A 19,865-nucleotide genomic window follows, 5' to 3' on the forward strand; every position below is an offset into this window, starting at 1 on the left:
GAGATCTGGGATTTCTTTATTTTTGTCTTGGAGATGAGCCACCGAATTTCTGGTCCTGAAATAAAAAACTGGTTTTCAGAAATCAGTTGGGAATACTGGGAATCCTGTCTTCCATCTCCCATTCTACACTCACCCTCCCAGCTGTCTTTCTTGGGGTCTTGTGTGTTCAGTCTTATATATGCTTAGTCGGGATGCTTGCCCTCAGGCCCTTACCATTTCCTGATCTGTCTAGCAATTCCTTAAATGTCCATTCCAATTTTTATTTGAAGAATCTGCTTCAAGGGTGATGTTTGGAGATGTATAAAACAAATGAACAAACCAACAAAACCCCAGAGCATTTCTTCCACTTGGCTCCTTCCATACTGCTTGTGCCTTAAAGTCCCTTCCTGTATTTCTCGTGGTGTGAACTGGGACCTGTTTTGGAGGGCTCTAGTCCAGGTCTCTATTCACTGAGGTCTCTCTATTCTCTTGGTCTGACTGAAGGCAGGCAAAGCTTTAACCAAAATAATTGTCACAACAGTTAAGACTCCCTCATCTCACCCCACAGAAAGCGGGAAGCCAGATCTGATCAACGTGCTAGCGACGTCTCCGGCTGTCCCAACTCCGGACATGGCCCCCAGCCCAAGGAAACGGTTCCCATTATTTCTTCAGTGAGCTACCAGGGTAAGGTGTGGGCTGTAGTAGAGCCACTCGTTTTGGAAACACTGGTTGTGACCCTCAGTGTCCATGTAGATGTGGGTCCACCCCTGAGGGGAGATGCTGGCCAAGGGAGCACAGTGGTATCTTGGTTCATGAACTTAATTCTTTCCATGATTTTGCACAAACCAAACTGGATGAGAAATGAATCAAATTCAATGTTTAGGTTCAATGTTGACCTTATGTGGAATTTGATTCAGTTCTCATCCAATTTGGTTTGTGACCAGAATTGTGGAGAGAATTAAGTTGTGAACTGAGGTACCATTGTAATTGCATTTGAGTGTGATAAGGAACAACAGTTCCCAGGCCTCTGGAATGCACGGTTAAGAGTTCAGAGTAGAATGTGCAGGATAGCAGTTGGCAGAATTAAAAAGTTTGTTCTCAGAGATGTTTGCTTTGGCCATTGATAAGATTGCCTTGATAAGATTGCCTAAACTAGGTCTACATATATCATGCAACAAACCATCCCACTCTGGCCCTGGCCCCTGAACAAAACTCCTGTACAATATGTTGCAAATGTTTTTCTTCTATATCTTTATTCTCATGTCCTTGAGTTACAAATAAATAACTTCAGAGGCCATCTCACTGCTGTTTCCCTGAAGCTCTCTTATGCTGAGGTAGCAGCCCCTCTGGGTCCTCTTGGTGACTGAACTGAGTCTTGTCTCCGAGTAATCTTTCTCATCCTCTATGCAGCCATGGTTGCACACTGTAACAAACCCCCAACACTTGTGTCTCTGGGCTATAGTTGGTGGACAGCAGCATGACCCGCTAGCAGGCCTTCCATGAGCAGGGTGGGTAGGATCTACCTGGGGACCATTACAGAGTTGTTGGAAATACTGAGTGATATATGTATGGGCAGCTCTTAGCAGGAACACAGTCATTGCTCAACACATGTTGCCTGAACTGTGTCAGAATAAACACCCTCCTTTAAACCTTGGCTCAGCAGGGCCTCACAACCCTCAGCAGCACAGATATAAAAAGTTACTGGAGTTACTCAAAATATAGGACCTTACAGTGATCTTTCCTTTCCACCTTCACACTTGATTTTTATGTCTACCATGTGAGTTCATGGAAGAATTATTGCCATTCCCATCAGATGATAACACTGAAGCTGATGGGATTAGGTGACCGTACCATGGCCACTGGAGCCATGAATTCATCTTATGACTACTAGTCCACTGTTATGTCCACTACACCATCTTGGTAGAAAACATGATTTGTACTTTAGTTATTCATTGGGATGGAGGAGGATGTAGAAGGAATTGGGATAAAAGAGGAGTACCTGGCATAGGAAAGAAGGTTGTATTAACAGTTGAACATCATTTCAACTGCCCAGCTGAAGGCCTTGGGCAAGGTACATAAGTTCTTCATGCCTTTGTTTCTCCATCTGTAAAACAGGATGATGATGATGATGATGATTATATATTCTATGTCTTAGTTACTTTTCTCATTGCTGAGACAAAATACCTGTTACCCAAAATTAAAGGAGGAAAGGTTTATTTTGGCTCACAGTTTGTAGAGATTTCAGTCCACAATCGGCTGGCTCCAAGGCAGGGTAGTGTGGCAGACAGGATCCGCAGAGGAGAAACAGTTCATGGCAGGCAGAAGATAGAAAAGCAAGCAAGGGACCTTAGCAGGCCTTTTATACTCCTATATAGGCTACCGGGATTAGGGCGGTGCCAAACCAATCAGTGGACTGACCTGTTACCTTTTATAGGGGCTTTCAAACAGCTTTCCTTTCCTGGGAACCCATACAAGAAGGCGCTTCCACGGAGACGCGTGCACACTGCACAGGACTCACAGAGAAGTTTTCCTGAGTAGATATGGACCTTATGATGAGCAGGGCACAGCAGGGCTTGGGGGAGGGAGGGCAGGCAATTTTTAACGAAGCCCGTGCTGAGGGGCAGTGAAGTTCTTCGAGGAGAGTATTAGGTGGACCAGGCTAGACTGGGGCGCATTGGGAACCGGAGGGCGGGGGGTCGGGGGACGCATCTGGAAGGTTTAGGAAACACCAGCTGTGGCGTGTAGAACGCGAGGAGGGTGTAGCGAGCCGGGGCGAGCAGGCGGCGGACCCCCAGACCCATCGTGTTAGAGCGCTCTTCTCTGCACAAGGTGCACATTTCCGAGCTCAGGCCCACGCGGCGACGAGAGATCCCGGGTGGGGGCGTCCACGCTGGGGCCGCAGCAGGGGAAGCTGGCAGTGCAGCCAGCGGCGCCGGTAGCTTCCGTCGGGCCCGCCCCTCCCCCGCCGACCGCATCCGCTCCTGCCCCCCGCGGGCCGCGCCGGGTCGGGCGCAGGCTGCACGGCGACTGCAGCAGGATCGCGGCGGCGGCGGCGGCGCAGGTGGCGCGGCGGGTGGGCACCGCGCGCCGGGGCCTCGCTCCTGATCCCCGCACGCTCGCACGCTGGGCCATGCCGCGCCCCGCAGCCGGGCCCCCCGCCTAGCCTCATCCGCGCCCGTGCCTGCCCCGCCGCCCGCCCGCCGGGGCTATGGCCGCAGAGGAGCTGCTGCAGAGCGTGGATCACTACAAGACGGAGATCGAGCGGCTGACCCGCGAGCTCACCGAGACCACCCACGAGAAGATCCAGGCTGCCGAGTACGGGCTGGTGGTGCTGGAGGAGAAGCTGACTCTCAAGCAGCAGTATGAAGAGCTGGAGGCCGAGTACGACAGCCTCAAGCAGGAGCTGGAGCAGCTCCGCGAGGTGAGTCGCGGCCGACCCGGCCCGCTGGGTCCACGGTCGGAAGGGATGCGATCGGAGGGGCTGCATCTTAGGGCCCTTTGTTGATAAGACTGAGAAGTCCATTGTTTTCTCCTCGAGGGAAAAAGTGCCCAAGAAATGAAGGTGTAAGCAGGAATTTGGGAGGTGCTGCTGGCTTGGGGAGCCCATGGGGGAGGGACAGCCTCAGTCCTCAAGTACCGGTGCCCCAGGGTGGCATTGAACTGGCTTGGAGGAATAAATCAAACTTCCCCGAACTGCTGTCATTTTGAATCCAGGTTTCAGCGATAATCCCATGACCCGCAGAGCTGATGAGTAGGTTTGTGCCCGGGGAACCGCAATTCCAGGGCATAGGATCAGTGATACCTCAGCTTTCTGCTGAATGTAACCATTCTTGGGTGACAGGAGACTCATCTTAGGAGAACTTGCCAATCCGAGCTGACAAAGGCTGGCAGGCTTGGTTCTCCTCGGGTTTGGTCATTCTTGTCCTTGGGCTGTAGCAGCAAAAACAACTTTGCTGGGTGATCTGCCTTGGGCTCACCTCGGAGCCCAAACCCTAGGAAATCATCCTGACCAAGGACCGTGGAACCCCCTCCCAGAGGTCTGCAAGGATGGTGTATGGCAGAGATGTGGGTAGCCAGAATTTCAGAGGAGGCTCTCCAGATGAAACGCCTGTATTTACCAAATCAGAATATCACAAATGGGCCATGTATAACATTTGTCCTCTTTAGTCTCTTGGTATTTGGCTGACTAATGAACTGGAGGACAGCTTTGATCTCCCTACGTATTGTTTAGGGCACTCTGTTTTTAACTCATTCTTTTGGCGCTGGAGGGGCAAGTAAACAAGTGTACAAACACACTGCATTTCTGTGTAGCAAGCCTTTACCTTTAGGTGCATTGTGGCATTTTAGATGTTCGGCATATAATATCAAAAAATTTTTTTAATAATGTAACTTTGTTTTAGTGGAAGGGTAGGTTTTGTTTTGTGACATTACAATTAAAAGACATGATTTATGACATGTCCAATCATGTCTTCTACTTCAGTATGTAATGTGGTAAGCATTTATACTTTCAGATATCGTATTTTTATTCACTTGGCTAAATAAGAAAAAAAAATAAATGTAGTATGGTTAAAAATCCAACCAGAAATACAATTTTTGTGCATTAGGCTGTAAATTTCTAGACGATGCTTTTCTTGCTGTGTCTGTGTCTGGTCTGAACAACAGCTGGACTTGTTTATATTTTCTGGCTCATATTAGGTCTTGGGCTGACGTGTTTAAATGCTGTGATGCTACCTGGTGGAGGAGGAAGGAATCAGAAGATGCTTGTAATTCTCAGAGATATTTTGGTGTTGTCTTCACCTCTCAACAGTGCTTTGCCAAGGTGAAGTGCAGACCAGACAGGACTAGGCCATCATCTCCTTAGTAAAGGAGGGGAGTTTTTCTCTAGTGAGATGTGGCTGGCCTTCCTGCTTGGTTTAAAGGGCCCTTGCGGGGATCTTCAGTGTTGTTGCATATCCCTACACAGTAAACCTTAATGTGGCTGTCTTTTGCCTTTAACAGACCATGGGCTTTTCAGGCAAGGAATCACTTAGCTATTTATTTATTTTACCTAAACTTAGATAAAATTGTATATATGTATTGTGTACAACATGATATTTTGAGGTATATACATTAGGAAATGGTTAACTCTAGCTAATTAACAAATGTTTTATCTCACATGGTTAGCATTTTTGTGACCCACTCTCTGCATTTTTCAAAAATGCAATCTATTGTCATTAACCATAGTCACCATGCTATATAATAGCTCTCTTAAATGTATTCTTACCATCTACCTATGATTATGTATGTTTTGACCAACATCTTCCCGACTTCCCCTGCCCCTAATTGCCCCAGCTTCTGGTAACTACCATCCATTGTACTCTCTACTCCTATGAGAATAACTTTTTGATTTCCCATCTGAAGGAAATCATGAGGTCTTTGTCTTTCTGTGCTTGGATTATTTCACTTAATATAATGAACCTGAAGGAATCTTAGTGCACATCAAATCCTAAGTCTTTAGCAGTAGCTTAGCACATAGTAGATGTGCAATAAGTATTTTGTGGAAGAATCGATTTCTGCTGGATCAAGTATTCACTAGTCAGTATTGGTTGGTGTCAGAAAAAGACTAAGAAAATTAGGATGTATGAAGTGACTACTTGTATTAGTTTCATCTACAGTAATGAGAAAAAATGCTTGTGGTTTCCTAATACAGAATAATACAGATACTAATTATATACATTTTTCTATAAAATTTTAGAGCAGTTTTATTCTGTATAGCAGGAGCTTGACAAAAATCTATCAGGATTATTTTTAGCAAATAGCATTGAATCTGTATATATTTTCAGTTACATTTAACATAAGTAAAATTCAATTTAAAGTTCTTAATAAACTGGCTTATATAAGTATATAAGTGTATTTATGCTAATAAAATAATCATTATATCTAGTTATTTGATAGCAAGACCTGTTATTTTTGTTCTTTAAACATGCCTATGTGTTTTTAGTTTGAGTATTACTTAAATGAGCTTAGTGTGGCTGTTTGAAAAGTAATTGTGCAAACAGGTATTTTGATGATGTCATGTAGAAGCCATTTTTGAAAACCATTTTGTGAATGCTTTGATTCTTCAAAGAAAGTTTTGTTCGTTATCAGGAATATATAGTAAAAAATGTTTTTACATTATAACTAGAAAGCCAAATAGAAGAGAAATATTTGGCTTATTTTGAGGTTCTTTCAACAAATATGATTCATTGAAAAATAAATGGACCAATGTATGGTAGTGTCAACAGAAACTTACTGCACTACATCCGAAAGGGACCCTGGGAATTTCCGCCTGAGTGACATGGCTGGTCCCTGGAGATCATTCTGTTTGCCAGAATTAGCACCCAGCAAGGTTGCCACCTCCTTCCAAGGCCGGGTACTGTGATGACAGGAATGCAGGGGGAAGTGTTGCCTGAAGATGTGCAAAATCAATAGAAGAACTCATTAATATTTTTCTAGTTATTTCTTCCCTAGACCCAGTTGCTTTTTGTGCTGGTCCGATACTATTGAGGGCTTTGCCTTTGCTTAGCTGTGTGACTGCTCACTTGAAAACACCAAGGAGCTGAAAAAAGAGTGACTTGTTACATCATGATAATGTTCTTCTTTTTATTATCCTCTGGGCAGCTGGACAAAGCATCTTGTCCACTAGAATCCTTGACTGTGGATTTATGATTTCACAAATGATGCTCTCTCTTCTGGGGCTGAGGGGCCCACCTGCCCAATTACAGTCAGAGCCTGGCTGATTTTGTGTTTGGGATGTGCGTAAATCAGGGCTTTGTGTCTGTCACTCAGGCCAAAACAGTGTTTGAAGACAGTCATGATTCTAAAATAACTTGACAACTAAGACTATGCATCCATCAAATACCCTAGATTTGAAATTTAAAATTTTTTCTCTTACTTCCAAATGGTTAACATTTAAACACAAATTTTAAAGAGATACCTTCAAAAGGAATGATTCAGCATTACTGGTAGCATTGTGTGACGTCCTCAAAAGAGGCAGGATACTAATACACTTCAACTCATTTTCAGACTCCTTTTCTCAGCCTGGACCCCTCGTATAGGCACCAGCCACTGAAGTACTTCCGGGGCATTGAGCAGCTCTTCCTCTTGGAACTTCTTCAGGACTGTAAATCATTCAACAACTGAACATTTACGAGTACAGTTTTAGAGATGATTGGATTAGGGATCTGATGAAAGCCATTTAAATTCCCTGGATTCATCTTTAAACAGGTTCTCATATGCTCTGACAGATTGTCAGCTTATTTTATATCTGCAAATTCAAAGTCACAAAATCTTATGAGGGGAACCCCCAGATTACTTTTCTAATCGCTGAATGAAAATGATGAGAAAGTTAATGCTCAGTTGATTTACCTAAACTATTTTAAGTTCTTGTGTTTTTAAAGAAGGTATGTTTACATTTATAATGAAACTAACAAAAATTAAGTTATCAGTTTATAGTTTTGGAAATGGTTTACCGATACTTTCAAAAAATCACTTTTAGTCACATCTTTTATTTTGATCCAGTTGCTCACATTTGGAGCTTTCCTCCTTTTTGTTTCATTTCACGTTTTCGTCTCTGGCAAAAGGCATTTCTCAGGTGCCATGTGGCCAGATTTTGTAGTCTTCCTTCCACCATGTTTATGTGAGTATGTGAACCAGCATACTTTCAAGGTTTTTTTCAGGATTGCTGGCTTACAAATATCCTGTCCTTTTATCCCTTTTAAGAGCTTGTAGTTTTGCCTATTGCATTCCAGATTTGGAAATGTAGTAATTACTTGCATATTGATACGTGTGGTAAAGGTGTTTCTACACAGCAAGTTCTGCCAGTAGTTGTGGCTTTGAAAGAGAGAAGCAGGTGAAGATTTTGCATCTTCTTGGTGTTGAACGGTCTGTGTCACTGACGGAGACGTATGGGCTCGGAAGGAGAAGCCGCTGGGAAAGTGGAGGCCATAGCAACAGCTCGTCCTGGGGGTAGGAGCCGGGGAGGGGAAACGAAACAATAGTTGTGTTTGGGGCCTGGTATCTTATCTCATTTAATTTTCAAAATAATTCGGAGATTTATTGCTCATTTATACCTTGAAGAAAACAGTAAAAATAATTAAGTATTAAACTCTATATGAGGCCCGACTGAGGCCTAGGTGACTTGTAGGCCTCATTTCTCGTTTTTTATAAAAATCTTTACTCCGAAAAAAAAGTTTCCATACATATCACAACGTGGAGAAACTTAAAAACATTATGCCAAGTAAACAAGCCAAACACAGAAGGACAGATGCTATATGGCTCCACTTCCATGAAACACCTAAATAGATAAGTTCATAGAGGCAGAAAGTACTGGGTTAGAGGTTGCCAGGGGTTAATTCCCTCCAGCTGGGCCACACTTCTGCACGGAAACTGCCTCTCTATAGGTGACGCCTGCAAAGAACCACAGCAAACGATTCCTTGTACCCTGCTCCTAAGAGTAGACACCAGTGTTCTCGTGAGGGATTTATAATTATCACAGTGCATTCTTGTATACATTTCCTGTTGCTTCTGTAACAACTTATCACAAACTTAGGACCTTACAAAACACAAATATATTATCGCATGCTCCCTAAAAATAAAATCCTCATACCCTGAAAAGGAAATCTCAAAATGACCATACCAAAAAACCAAAAAGAATCCTTATAGGAGGAAAGGTAGATGTTGCCCACATGGGCCTTAGAGAGGTGGAGGCCCATCTCAAGGCCGCAAAGCTGAGTGGTTTAAGGACAGGCACTGTCGTTTCCCTGTGGCTTTCATGCTACCTCAGAGGGTGTAGCATCTTGGAGGGCCTCCAAGGCATTCAGAAGGTGGTAGTCTTAGAGGGTGGTGGGTTAATATTTCTTTTCCCCCTGGATTTCACTTCCTTCTGGATTTGCTTTGCTTTTTTGATCTCCCTATTATGTTACTGAACTGATTCACTGACTTTGTCTTTATTGACACATTTGAACTTGGCTTCATAGAGCAGAACAGGATCCTCCGGGTCATGAGGTTTCAGTTTTTGGATCAAAATGAAGAACTTTCTCTCAAGTATAATTGTCCAGTAATGGAAAGAAGAGGCCTCCTTAAAAAGCAATGAGTTCCCTGTCAAGAAAGGAGAAGCCAGCCAACCACCGGCTGAGAATCCTATTGGCGGAGGGCTCAGAAAGGAGACACAGAACGGTCTCCAAGGCTTCTTCTTGTTTGGAGTTTGAGTTTGTCATTTCACGTGTTCCTAGTAATTTCTTTTTTTTTTTTGGTACCGGGGATCGAATTCGGGTCCTTGCGCTTGCGCAGCAGGTGGCGAAACCACTGAGCTAAATCCCTGGCCCATCCTAGTAATTTCTTAAGTTTCTAATTTTTACTCCTTTCTGTTGCAGTCGACCACAGCGTTTTAAATATGGTTAACATTTTCTGCTTTAACGTTTGGTACTTTACAGTATTAGATGACTTGTAAATATTTGGAATATTTTTTAAAAGGGTCTAAAGTTTAATTTTGATTTTTGGTTTGCTTGATTTTCAGAAGAACACTTATGGGAGCTATAAAAGTTTAACATGAGTGTATCTGGAGATTTTGGGACTCTTCAGTGAAACTGTATTTTGAAACTGCATAGCTGTACTGAGAGCAGTCTGTGTCTGTGGCCTCCAGAATGTTTCTTTTCACACATATGGATACACATGTATGTGTGCATGCACACACACAGTATATTTTACCATTTATGACAATGTCTAGTATTTTATAATCTGCATTGCCAGCTATTTACATTATAGAGCAGTCTGAGTTTTTCTTTTCACAGTAGACTGCCCATTCCCTCTTGTTGTGTTTTAGTTACTCATTCAAAAATTTGTACTGCGTGGCTACTGGATTGGGCAGGGCGCCACTTGGGGAAGATACAGTGTTGAGCAAGACACACAGGCTGGAGCTGCCTGATTGTGCAGTCTTTAAAAGCTTGTCCTTTCTTTTCTGGAAATGAAGACACGATAGCACCTTTCTGAAAACCAACAGATATCATTAAAACATTACTTGCATTAGAGAGGGAAATGTTAAATTAGAATGCATCTCCTCCCTCCCTGCCTTCCTTGTGCTGGGGCTCAACCCAGGGCCCCACGCATGCTAGAACACTCTACACTGAGGTCTCTCCCCAGATCTTGATTTTCCATTCTAGAAAATCATTTAAAGTTGGGTTTTTTTTTTGTTGTTGTTTTTAAAGCTATTTGTCTTCTTTGTTGTGTCTGTCTTGTTGGCTGTATTCTGTTTGCAGTTGCTTGTGCCAATAGAATATTTAAAAAGAATTTCTTTGAAGGATTGGTCTTTCACTTCTGGGTTACTTTCAGTTGTTCTTTTGGAGATACACACTGTTTTCAAACATTTTAAGGAGAACAGGCTCTACTTTAAAATGTAATATTTAACTGCTCTATTTCTGCCTTTAAGTGTAGAATTGAAAACATGAAAGCTGTTTATTTTTATGGGAAGCACACAGTAACAGCAGCAGTTTCCTGCGGAGTGCTTCTTCCACAGTGTGGCGGGGTCTGGAAGAGAAGGTTGTGAATGCCGGGACCTGGTTCCGTGCTCACGCTGCAGACTGTGTGGAGTTGAATGCCGCAGTGGAGAGCCCTTAGCCATCAGTTCAGAAATCAAAAAAGGCCTGTGTTGCAGCGTGGGTATGGGGTCTCCACTGACGGTGGGAGTCCTGGAGTTGCCCTCCCGTGGGTGACAAGTGGAGACAGGATGTGCTCAGTCTGTACCTGCCTTCTCTTGCTGAGCTGGAGATGCCATCACCGGGCATGCATGACCATTTTTTCCTCCTTCAGATCATAAAGTATCCCGTTTTCATTTGTTCATTTTCTCCCAGTGCTGAGGCTTGAACCCAGGGCCTCCTCCATGCCGGGTGGTATTCTGTCCCTGAGATACTGCCCTTGCCTACTCAGCCTGGTGTGCACTCAGAGCCTTTAAGCTGAAAATCTAGAATATATGACTAGGAGGAAAAATCACCTAATAGAGAAAAGAAATATTATAGTGTTCTCTTGAATCATAGACTTTTTAAAAAACGGACACAGGTTCCTAATATTGAAAAGTGAGAACTGTGGGATTGGAGACATGTCTGCCAGGCCTGGCTAGAGACCTGCTTTGAAGAAACCTTAAGGTTTACCTTAAAGAATCATTACAGATAGTAATAATGATAATAATGATAGTATATATTAACCATGTTAGAACTGATTGCAAAATGTACAAGTGTACAGGGAATAAGGTGCCATTGATCACACATCCTGGTCACTACTGTGTGTTGTGTAACTTAGGAATATTTTCCTCACTAGTAGATGTGAAAGTATGTCTTATTGCAGCTTTAGTTTTCATTGTTATGATTAATAATGAGGTTAAGCAAAAAGAAAAAGAAAAGAAAGAGCCAGGCATGGTGGTGTACACCTGGAATCCCAGCACTCAGGAGGCTGAGGCCGGAGAATTACTGCAAGTTTTAGGCCACCCTGGGCTACATAGTGAATTCAAGGCCAGCCTGAGCTGCATAGGGAGACCCTGTCTCAAAAAACAAAAAGAAAAGAAAAGAAAAAAACCCCAAATGACAAAAAACAGAAAAGAAAAAGAGGTTATCCATCTTCTCTAGTGATTATGGGCATCATGATAGCTTAACTATGAAATGTGCCCTTTGCACAGACTCATGTCCTGTGGGCTTGGTCCCCAGTGTGGCAGTTCTGGGGTGGGGTTTCCAGAGGTGCCTGGGTCCCATGGTGCTGAGCTCATGTGGGGTGGCCATCGCTGGGGAGTGCATAGATGAAGGACTCTGAGGAGGTGGCCCAGTTAGGATAAGCAGGTTGCAAGGTATACCTTTGAAGGCTGCATCCAGTCCCGGCCCTGGTTCCTTGGCTCTCCCTGTCTCTCCTTCCTGGCTACCAGGGGGTGAGCAGCTGCCCTCTGCCAGGCCCTTCCAGTGTGATGTTTCTGCCCTGGAGCCAGCAGACCATGGGCTGAACCCTCTGAAATTGTGAGCCAGATAAACCTGTCTTCTTCCTAGTTGTTTATTGGAGGTATTTGTTGCAGTGATGAAAAGCTGAGGGACCCAGGCATTTATGTCCCCTTCTCTGAAATGACTTTACATGTTTTGCCCGTTTTTCCCATTGGGTTGTTTGTATTTTCATATGTCTAAGAGTGTAGTTCTAAGTATTATACATACTAAACCCTTTTCCAATTATATATCTTGGAAATATCTTTTTTGAGTCTGTACCTTATCTTTTCAATTTTTCTATGGTGTCCTTTAATGAAGAGAAGTATGTAATTTTTTCATGTTGATGTTTTTTTTTTGAGACAGGGTCTCACTATGTAGTGCAGGCTGGCCTTGAACTCATTGTATTGCCCAGGCTGACTCTGAACTCACAGCAGTTGTCCTGCCTCAGCCTCCCAAGTGCTAGACTTGCGCCGCCATGCCTGGCTGAGAAGTACATAATGTAGCTGATTTATCACTCTTTTGTGCTTATAAATTGTTTTTGGTTTTTAATTTATTTATTAAGTGTATTGGTACATTTTAGGTATGCAGTATGATGACATTCATCATTGGGAATTTGTACCTTTACATGATATATCTTGGTTCTTATTTTTTTCCCCATTTTCCTTCCCTCCCTTCAACCCCTCTACCCCTCCCTATTAACAAAGACTTTGTTTCCATTTTTTCCTTTTCTCATATTTATTCCTTTCCCTTCTTTCCTTTCCCCTATCCCTCACACTTCCCCTTCCCCCTTGGACCTTTTTTTCCTATCTCATATTATCTATTATACATTTGTGTTTTTGGTTTTTAAGAAGACCTTTCCTACTATGAGGTCATGGAAACATTTATTCATGCTACCTTCTGAATATCTTATGGTTTGCCTTTTATATTTAAATCTTTAATTCTTTCTAGAATTATTTTATGTATTTGGTGTGAGGTAGAAATCTAATTTAGTTTTCTTCCCATAAATTTCCCCTACAATTTCCCTCTCATAAAAGTGGATAGCCAGTTATCTTAATATCACCAGTTACTGAACAGAAATCTCTTTCCCCCATTAATCTTCAACATCTGCTTTGTCATAAATCAGGTTTCTCCATATGCATGTCTATGGGATATGATAAAAACATAGTGAATATTTAAATTAAAAAATGTACTATATTAAAAGACATGTTGCCATTAATTTCCTTCAGAATCCTCCCACCAGACTTGCTTATCCCCTCATTCCTGCCACTTTCTGAAGCTGTGGTGTCTGGTGCCTCTGTGTCCCGAGTCGATTTAAAATCCCTTTCACGGCTATTTGGACTTTGGAGAGGAGCTGGGGTCTCATGGTGCCGGATCTGGTGAATAAGGCGGCTGAGGACAGCTGTGATGTTTTTACATGCTTGCCTTTGCACTGGATGCCTTTGGCAGCAGTGTTCACCATGTGTTCGATTACACCTCATAAAGGCAGACACTCATGAAAGAGGACTAAAGAAAGTGGCAAGAACAATGAGGTAAGTGTGTTCAAAGTGATGGGAAGTATTTTCAGGGGGATTAATAGCAATGTGTCTTTACTGCAATAAATTTAAAACATTTAAACATATACCATATGTTCTGATTACACCTTGTATATTTGGTCCATTTTATTCTATTCATTTGTTGGTCTTTTTCTGTGCAAATAAATACCACATGGTCTTACTGTTAGAGCTTTCAGCAACTTCTTTTTTTGGTATGAGGGATCGAACTCGGGTCCTTGCACTTGCGAGGCAGGCAGCAGAACCACTGAGCTAAATCCCCGGCCCCAGCCACTTCTTGATAGCTGATGGAATTATTCTCATTTTGCTCTTCTTTGGGAGCCTTGCCTTTGAAGTATTTGCTATCACAGACTCTTTGATTTGGGATACTCCTAGCACTTACAAGGATGTGAGCAGTCTGAAGGAGGGCAGATCATACGTCTCTTACTTACTTTTCTTGTTGCTGAGACAAAATACCCAATACCCAACATTAAAAGAGGAAAGGTTTACTTCAGTTCACAGTTCGTAGAGGTTTCAGGCCATAGTTGGCTGGCTCCAAGGCAGGGTAGCATGGCAGACAAGGATCACAGAGGAGAAACAGCTCATAGTGTGGCAGGCAGAAAGCAGAGAGCAGCAAGCAGCAGCAGCAGCTGCCTGTCTTCCCTCTTTCCCTTTATATTCCATCCGGGCTACCACCCTACTGGTTGCTGCTACCCACACTGAGGGTGAGGTTTTCATTGTCTATACCCTTAACCTCAATATCACACCCTCAATCCACATTCACACTCCCTAATCCAGCCTCCTTTGAAACTCCCCACCACATGACTGCATGAGGCTTTGGGGGAACATCTAGATACAAGCCACAACAATAGGCTTATTCACTTCTCCCCAAAGAGCATTAGGAAGAGGGTCTGGGTGTCTAGCTCTGGTTTGTTAGACTATGTGTGTTTTTGTGAACAAAGAGTCCAACTCCTGTGAAACAACTCAGTACTCCAAGTGAGTCTTACCAGGGTCTGTGAGCTGATTCTTAAGATGTCAGTTTTGGAGAAAAATATTTTTCAAGGGCTTTTCATAAAGTTTTAAAAAATATAACCTCTAATTCAACAGTCTTTTTTGTGGTATTGCAGCAAGCACATGCATATTTCTAACTTAAACAATTACCTGGAATTTCTTATTACGTACAATTCTGTGACTGTTTTCCTCTTACATAACATTGGAAAATGAATTTCTCTAACAATTCCCTGTTAACTATTTAGATGTGAAAATATGATAATCATATGATGTTTAAAATGTCTATGGAAAAGGCTTGAATGAAATACTAAGTGGAAATTAATTGCCTTTTATCACTTTAAAGCATTTCATTTTTAGTATTTCGAAAAGTATAATTGTTCTTCCTACTTTTTAGAAAAAAATTCTTAGTATGTTTTGTGTTCATATGGTTTTAAGCCAATACTTTGCTCCTTATGTTTATGGCTTAAGTATAATTTCATTTTTTTTTTTTTTGTACCGGGGTTTGAGCTCGGGTCCTTGCACTTGCACAGCAGGCAGCGAAACTACTGAGCTAAATCCCCGGCCCTTAATTATAATTTCAAATAAAAATATTTGAGACTTCAGACTGAAGGTATAGCTTCTGGTAGAGTGCTTGCCTAGTGTATGCCAGGCTCTGGCTTCCATCCCTAACACCAGAAAAAAATTTTTTAAAAAAGTTTTCCTTTTCCTTCATAATACTAACAGTGGAGAGGTTTAGCAAGCTAGTGTCACTGTTTAAAACTTTTCCCATCTCTCTCTCTGCCGTAGCAGAGGCTAGAACCCAGCCCCCGACCCCTGACCCATATCTGGAACTTCCCATCTCTCCTTACTCCTCCACTCCTTGTTTTCTCAGCTTTTTCCCCTGATTCTTTCATTAACTTCACACTGGGATGCTAAGGATTTAGTGAATCATTAAAGAATGAATTACAGTCAAGGGAAAATTCCTGAGAATATTTATTAAGTATGAGTATGGAGGAAACCTTCCTAACTAAGATATAAAACTTAGAATCAAAAGACAGGACTGTCATGCGGTTACACAGATATTTTGGAAAAAGGTGACAGATATCATAAGTAAAAGCAGAATACAAATAACAGCTTGGAAAAAATGATGCAGTATAATTGACATACAAAGTAGTAATGAGTTGATCGAAAATGACAATAAAATAAAAATGAAAAAAGGGCCTGGACAGAGAAGGATTTACAAATAACCAAGTATGTGAAAAGATGCCCAATCTTAGTAGTTAGTGAGTATAGATTACATAAGAGTGAGTTTTTACTTTTTTACCCATTGACTTACAAAAATATTAAATACTGATCTCAGCGTTGGGAAGGGTGGAGAAATGGAAGTGTGAATTGCTGAGTACCTTGAGAATGTGACCGAGCCGTCTGTATAAGATATAAAATTTTATAAGATAGAAAAATGTACACAACTTTGAGTCCAGCAGTCTCGTAGAAACCACTGGTAACCATTTGCCCGTTTCCAGGTACCACTCACCACAGGGAAGACTGTTGGGTGAGGGGTATTTAATCGTGTATGTGGGGCACGTAGAGGAAATCCAGTGTGCTCTTCCCTCCTTGACACGGCCTCAGCAGGCAGCCGTACATTTAAGTAAAGACTGCTGTAAAACATTTCTGTAAATTCGTATTTTGAAACCTAGGTGTCTTCATAAACATCTCCACTTAATTACTTGTCTCTGAGCCCACTTCATAGCCTGCTTTGACTTTGATTTAGTGCTCTCAGGTGATTTTTTGAAAAATCTGTTATTTTTGAACTCTTCGTGGTCTTGAAAATCTGCGCTCTTCCCTCAGGGTTTGTTCCAGTGGATTCGGGAGTCGCTGCTCTTGGAGTCAAATGCCAGCTCCTGCGGTGCCCTCAGTGTCGGTGTCCTCAGGCAGCCCTGCCCCTGCTCACTGGCTGTAGGACCCTGGAGAAATCGCTCATTCACTAAGTTCACCTAACGACTGTGCTTAGAAAAAAGCCCATTTCACGTTTCGTGAAAGAGTTAAATGGTTACTTAGTCTACTTTAAATTTGGCATGTAAAAGTTGATTTTATTTTATTTTTAATATTTTTGTGATATTGGGGACCAAACCCAGGTCCTTACACTGAGCTACATTCCCAGTCCCTTATATTTTGAGATAGGGTCTCACTAAATTGCTCAGGCTGGCCTCCAACTTGTGATCCACCTGCCTCAGCCTCCCCATTTGCTGGGATTACAGGCGTGGGGCACCAAATCCAGAAAGTGGTGTGATTTTAAATCGACTCCAGAGCAGCTGAGTGTGCTAGCATGCGCCTGTTGTCCCAGCTCTGTGGGAGGCTGAAGTGGGAGTATCGCTTGAGGCCAGGAAGCGAAGGCCAGACTGAGCAACAGAGGACACCCCATCTTAAAATGACAACAGCAGCAACAAAACGGTATCGCAAAAAAGGGAAACAACGTAGAAATAACCAGAGGTGATGTTAGTTGATTGTATTCTCAAACTGAAGGTTTTAAAAAGAATTTTTACTCCTAAATAAGAAAAATGATCATAGACATTACTTCATTTCACACTTGATTGTAGAGCAACTGCTAGGCCCCAGGCATTCTTAGTGCCAGGGGTACCAAACTCTGCTTTCTGGGTGTTGACAGACTGGTGAGGGAAAAAGTCACAAAAAAGTAAGCAAATAAGTAGTTTTGCATAGTAGTTTGTGCAAAGAAAATGAAGCAAGGACTAGGAGACTGGCAAGTGCGAGTGGAGAGGGCTGCTAGAAACAGGGACTGGCCTGGGCTTTGGGAGAGACAGGTGGGCTGAATCCCAGTGAGGAGAAGGAACAAGCAGGAAGAGATCTGTCCTGCCTGAAAGTCGCAGCAAATGTAGACACTGTGAAGTGGCAGTGAGTGGGCACTGGTGAAAACAGCACAGGTGCTGTTGGCATCTGGGTGCCACAAACCTTGGTAGTGCAGAGCTACACTGTGCTGTGTGGGGCTCTATGTGGCTGTGCCTGGCTGTGGGGCTCTGTGGCTCTAGCATTGCTGCCCCTGTGGCCTCTGTGGCGGCAGCAGCCTCCTTCCTCAGTCACTGTGTGTGCAAAGACACAGTCACATCTTCTGAGCACCCCTTGCAGGCACCCAGGGCATTCAGGGTGGCTGGAGCAGAGGGGGTAGATGTGAGAGAGACTGTGGTGAGGGGTGGCAGGCAGGCCTGAGAGCCTGGCAAGACGTCTGCATTTTATTTTAAGCATGACTGGCAGCCGCTGGAGTGAAGAAGTCTGATTAATGCTTTAAAAAGATCACTGTGGCTGACCTTGCAGGCTTTACATGCCTCTTCGGGGTTTTTTGTAAGGAGCAAAGATGTATGTGGAGAAATCAGATAATAAAGAGATGTAAAAATGAAGGGATAACATAGTATTTTGCATATTTGTTTAAAAATTCTTATGCATCCCAATTCTGGTACTCCAAAAAAAAAAAAAAAAAAGAATTAAAGAAGAGTGTGCCAAAACACATATAATTTGGAAAGGATTCATCACCCTGACAGAAAACAAGCATCATTCTGTTGTTGTAATGCTCCATGATATAATTTACTGAACTCAAATTGGCTGCATTTCATGATACACATGAATGTGTAGCCATATTTCTTTGTTTCTATTACAAAGCTAAAATGTTAAGTCATTTTCTTCCTATGAAGTCAAACAAAACAGCCAGGCCTATTGTTCTAACATTTTGTGAAACCAACCCCATTCTGTTACTAAAATGGACGTCAGAAGTTTTTAAGCCAAAGAGTTAAAATAATTATTTATAGGAAGCAACATGTGCACTCTAGATTAGGAGCATGAAGATGGGGACCTGTGGCTGGTAGAAGTAACAGCTCCCCTTCTCTGGTGGAGCTCGGGAAGGCTTTGCTGACACTCTGGCATGGCGGGAGCATGCTGTGGACTCTGAGGGGCAGGGAGGCAGGTGTGAGGCCAGGCTGTGTGAGAAGCTGATGTGGTCTTTGTCTGCATTGGCAGAGACCAGTTAAGAGTGCGATGATGGGCCTGGGAAAACAGCTCAGTGGCCACCTGCCTCTCAAGCGTTAGGTCCTGAGTTCCATCCCTGGTACCGGGAAAAAAAATTAAAAAAAGAGTGTGAGGATGACTGGTGGCTTGTCGCTTTGGAGTATTGTGTTCTCCATGTCTGATCCAGGGACCAGTGGTGCAGATAAAGGACGTAGGCCAGACTTCCCAAGTGGAGGGCTTCCCCAGACCCGAGCAGAGCATTCCTCAGGTCAGCTCATGGGTGTTGGAGCAGAAGCCAAACAGGCAGGGGTGTCAAGGAGGTGAGTCAGACACTTGCTGGTCTTTGGAAGAGGTGATGGCTAAATTGCTTTCAGCACAGTGACTGTCATTAAGTCTGCCTGTCTCCTTGTACTTCAGAATGAGACCAAGTCCCGATCGTGCCCCTGCACGGATCCTGTGGTCTGCTCTGCCATGTGTGCTGGTGGGTAAATCTCACAGGTGAAAGCTCCAGTGACGGATGCCACACCAGGGAGGAGCCCACAGACTGGTGTCCCAGGGCCAGAGTCCGTCCTAGAGATCAAGAAACACTTGATTTAGGGCTCTTCTTTTCTCAGAGGAGTCATATAAAAGTCTGGATTTAAGGCTTTTCTCCAAAAATGGGAAGATTTCAGGAAGCTCGGGACTGGCATTCCTGTATGGCACCAGAGGGCTGGCGCTGGGTGGATTTTTCCCTTTAGAAAGGGCATGAATCCCCAGTTCCCCCGTCGCTGCCATTCCATCTCGGCACATGATCTGACCTCCATGTGCTTCCCTGCTTACCTGTGAACCTTGTGCTTTTACTTCTGATTGAAATGCTAACACTGTCCTGCATTTCTAAGGAAATAAAAGAAGGGGAAAGGCAAGTGGAGAATGGGAAAGGGGAGATGTTGAAGGAGGATCACAGCACAGAACAAAGAGCCATAGACTTGGATTAAGAGAACCAAATTTCATTCTCAGTTCTACCTTATATCTTGAAGCCTCTATTTTTTCATTTACTGAACAGGAACAACAGGACTGGTGTTTGGTGTTTGCTTTTCTTTCTTTCTTTCTTTCTTTCTTTCTTTCTTTCTTTCTTTCTTTCTTTCCTTCCTTCCTTCCTTCCTTCCTTCCTTTCTTTCTTTCTTCCTTCCTTCCTTCCTTTCTCTCTCTCTCTCTCTCTTCTTTCTTTCTTTCTTTCTTTCTTTCTTTCTTTCTTTCTTTCTTTCTTTCTTTCTTTCTTTCTTGCTTGCTTGCTTTTTTGTACTGGGGATTGAACCAAGAGCCTTTACACTAAATTGTATGCCCAGTTCCTTTTTATTTTTTATTTTGAGACAGGGTCTTGCTAAGTTGCCCAGGCTGAGCTGGA

General features: G+C 43.1%; 1 protein-coding gene and 1 long non-coding RNA gene across 12 annotated transcripts in view; one reads left to right on the top strand and one right to left on the bottom strand.

Moving 5' to 3' along the window:
• LOC147821472 (uncharacterized) lies at positions 1-3,442 on the bottom strand. 4 transcript variants are annotated; one of them, XR_015446937.1, is made up of 4 exons: positions 3,262-3,442; positions 2,207-2,509; positions 1,979-2,083; positions 1,207-1,402 (listed from the first exon to the last, which is right to left on the bottom strand). It is a non-coding gene; the product is annotated as an uncharacterized LOC147821472 (long non-coding RNA). The 4 variants fall into 4 exon arrangements; XR_015446936.1 differs by lacking the exon at positions 1,207-1,402 and adding an exon at positions 1-55 and having other exon boundaries at positions 1,979-2,509; XR_015446935.1 differs by having other exon boundaries at positions 1,979-2,509.
• Positions 3,007-19,865, top strand: part of Bicd1 (BICD cargo adaptor 1) — a 220,662-nt gene continuing 203,803 nt past the window's right edge. For 2 of the 8 annotated variants that reach the window (XM_004855023.4, XM_004855022.4), the window contains exon 1: positions 3,008-3,400. In XM_004855023.4, the coding sequence (XP_004855080.1) occupies positions 3,188-3,400 (213 nt within the window). In that variant the 5' untranslated portion in view covers positions 3,008-3,187. Of the gene's footprint in view, positions 3,401-19,865 lie in introns of all 8 variants that reach the window. The other 6 variants (XM_021236545.2, XM_087200030.1, XM_021236547.2 and 3 more) reach the window with 6 other exon arrangements.

This window comes from Heterocephalus glaber, unplaced genomic scaffold (assembly GCF_053883595.1).
Source record: "Heterocephalus glaber isolate CG9 unplaced genomic scaffold, H.glaber_assembly_v1.0 deba00001733, whole genome shotgun sequence".
In the NCBI taxonomy this organism is placed as follows: Eukaryota; Metazoa; Chordata; class Mammalia; order Rodentia; family Bathyergidae; genus Heterocephalus; species Heterocephalus glaber.